Here is a 2,139-nt window from a genome sequence, read left to right as displayed (position 1 = left end):
AACTTCTACAAATTTTATACATAACTTTTTCCATTTTATCTGTTTTCCATTTATGTCAAGTTGAACACATGGTGTGACTTAATATTCTCTCTCCTTCTTCCCCACATTTAATGCCAAGGAATCAAGCTCTCTCTTGATTATACTAAATTTAGCCTTAGGTAACCTCAGACTGAGGGGGTTTTTGTTTGGGTTTGGCTTTTTAATTCCAAGAAGGCTTTTTTTTTTTTTTTTTTTTTTTTTTTGCTTGCTTGCTTGCTTGTTTGTTTTATGTTGTATGGAAAAGGAGAGAGGAAGGACTTCCAAATAACCCTATAAACCTGGTCCTCTGGATGCTGACATATGGCCTGGGCTGGAGGGTGTGCATTATGGAAGACAATGTGCCTACAGGCACTTCTTGCCAGCCCAAGACTCAGCTCATTGAAACAAGGTGATAACTGAAGGAGCTGTTTATAAAGTCAGTAAGATTTCACAGACGTGGCAGGCTTAGGCACCCAGGTCTCACTGGGAGAACACAAGGGTAAACTTGGGAAAGAGGAGGGAGACGCCCTGCGCCTGCGCTCTGGGTGGCGTCACCCCTGCGCAAGCGCGGTGACTCTGCGGTGGCACCGTTAAAGGTAACAACCGTCACAGAAGGATGGCTTCCAGCTTTAAGAAGCCAAATGTGGCCTCTACCAGCCAGAAAAGAAAAGTGGGTCCTAAGCCTGAACTCACTGAAGATCAGAAGCAAGAAGTTCGTGAAGCATTTGACCTCTTCGATGCTGACGGAAGTGGGACCATCGATGTGAAGGAGCTGAAGGTGGCCATGAGAGCACTGGGCTTTGAGCCCAGGAAGGAGGAGATGAAGAAGATGATCTCCGAAGTGGACAAGGAAGGCACAGGGAAAATCAGTTTCAATGACTTTTTGGCCGTGATGACTCAGAAGATGGCCGAGAAAGACACCAAAGAAGAAATCCTGAAGGCTTTCAGGCTCTTTGATGACGATGAAACTGGGAAGATCTCTTTCAAAAACCTAAAGCGCGTGGCCAACGAGTTAGGGGAAAACCTCACTGACGAGGAGCTGCAGGAAATGATAGACGAAGCCGATCGGGATGGAGATGGCGAAGTGAACGAGGAAGAGTTTCTTCGGATCATGAAGAAGACCAACCTATATTAAAGTGGGTTTCTCCCTCGAGCATAGTTAGAGACATTGAGTGGCTCATTGAGTTCCCTGCGTCCTTCCGTTTTGCGAAACCTTGAGTTAGAGGACAGCGCTATCTTCAACCCCAATTTGTCTATATACTTCTATTTCCAAATCTCTGGCTCAATTATAGAATTTTAAAGATGCTTTTCATGTGAGTTTTAGTTTTCAATTCTCAAAAGCAGACTTGAAGTGCTTTAAAGAGCCCTGATGCTTCAGTCCTCTTGCTCACCTTTTCCCCTGCATTGGTAACAACCATTGAACGGAAGGCAGGCCGGCTGGCTTCTTGGGGACAAACAGCCATGCATTTTGCTTGTCACTTCCTTGATGGTCTTATATTATCTTGCTTCACATATTATTTCTTAAATTCAAGTCATTCTTCTAGCATGATGAGGTAGAGTTGGCCAGTAGGTCCTCCTAGCCATTACTTTTCATTTAACTGAATATTGGTTTAAAGGAAAATAGTGCAGCAACTTAATTGGCCTCAGAAAAGATACTGTTCTAAAGTACAATCTTGTCTTTGGGTGGTGGTAAATTATGCAATTTTGACTATTCTCCTCACATACAAATGATTCTTCATTTGTATGTAAATCACTGTGGATTATCTAGCACCAGATGTATACCTGGGCTACAGAATAAATTTTAATATTGGCCCAAGCAAAGTATAATTTGTTTAAGAGATTAAGCTAACTAATGATTTTGAGTAAATATTTACAAATGTAAGATCTTAGCTTAGGAAATTAAAAAATTATAATACATTTTGAGCTACTTAACTGTCCTTGGAAAGATCAACTAGTATTTTAGTTATACTATAACCTTCATTTTATCACTGCTTTATTACAAGCCAGTGTCTATGTGCTAATTCTTAGAACATCTTAGTTCTTGATACTTGATTTTCCCCCTCCGGTATATAGTTGATGCCAGAGCATTTGACATGTAAGTAGTTCTCTATTTTATAATCC

The 2,139-nt window shown here is 41.2% G+C and overlaps 1 protein-coding gene across 1 annotated transcript; it reads left to right on the top strand.

Annotated features, from left to right (window-relative positions):
* Positions 1 to 582: 582 nt before the first annotated feature.
* On the top strand, positions 583 to 1,323 carry CETN1 (centrin 1). The gene has a single exon (XM_042910614.1). It carries the CDS (start codon positions 635 to 637, stop codon positions 1,151 to 1,153), a length of 519 nt encoding a protein of 172 aa, XP_042766548.1. The 5' UTR covers positions 583 to 634; the 3' UTR covers positions 1,154 to 1,323.
* Positions 1,324 to 2,139: the final 816 nt, after the last annotated feature.

Source organism: Panthera leo, chromosome D3 (genome assembly GCF_018350215.1).
Source record: "Panthera leo isolate Ple1 chromosome D3, P.leo_Ple1_pat1.1, whole genome shotgun sequence".
Classification (NCBI taxonomy): Eukaryota; Metazoa; Chordata; class Mammalia; order Carnivora; family Felidae; genus Panthera; species Panthera leo.
The sequence above is the reverse complement of the archived record's forward strand: the minus strand, read 5'-3'. Positions and strand labels throughout refer to the sequence as shown.

What these genes read in the sequence shown, in the direction of transcription:
- CETN1 (XM_042910614.1), top strand. Translation starts at nt 635, where the DNA reads ATGGCTTCCAGCTTTAAGAAGCCAAATGTGGCCTCTACCAGCCAGAAA.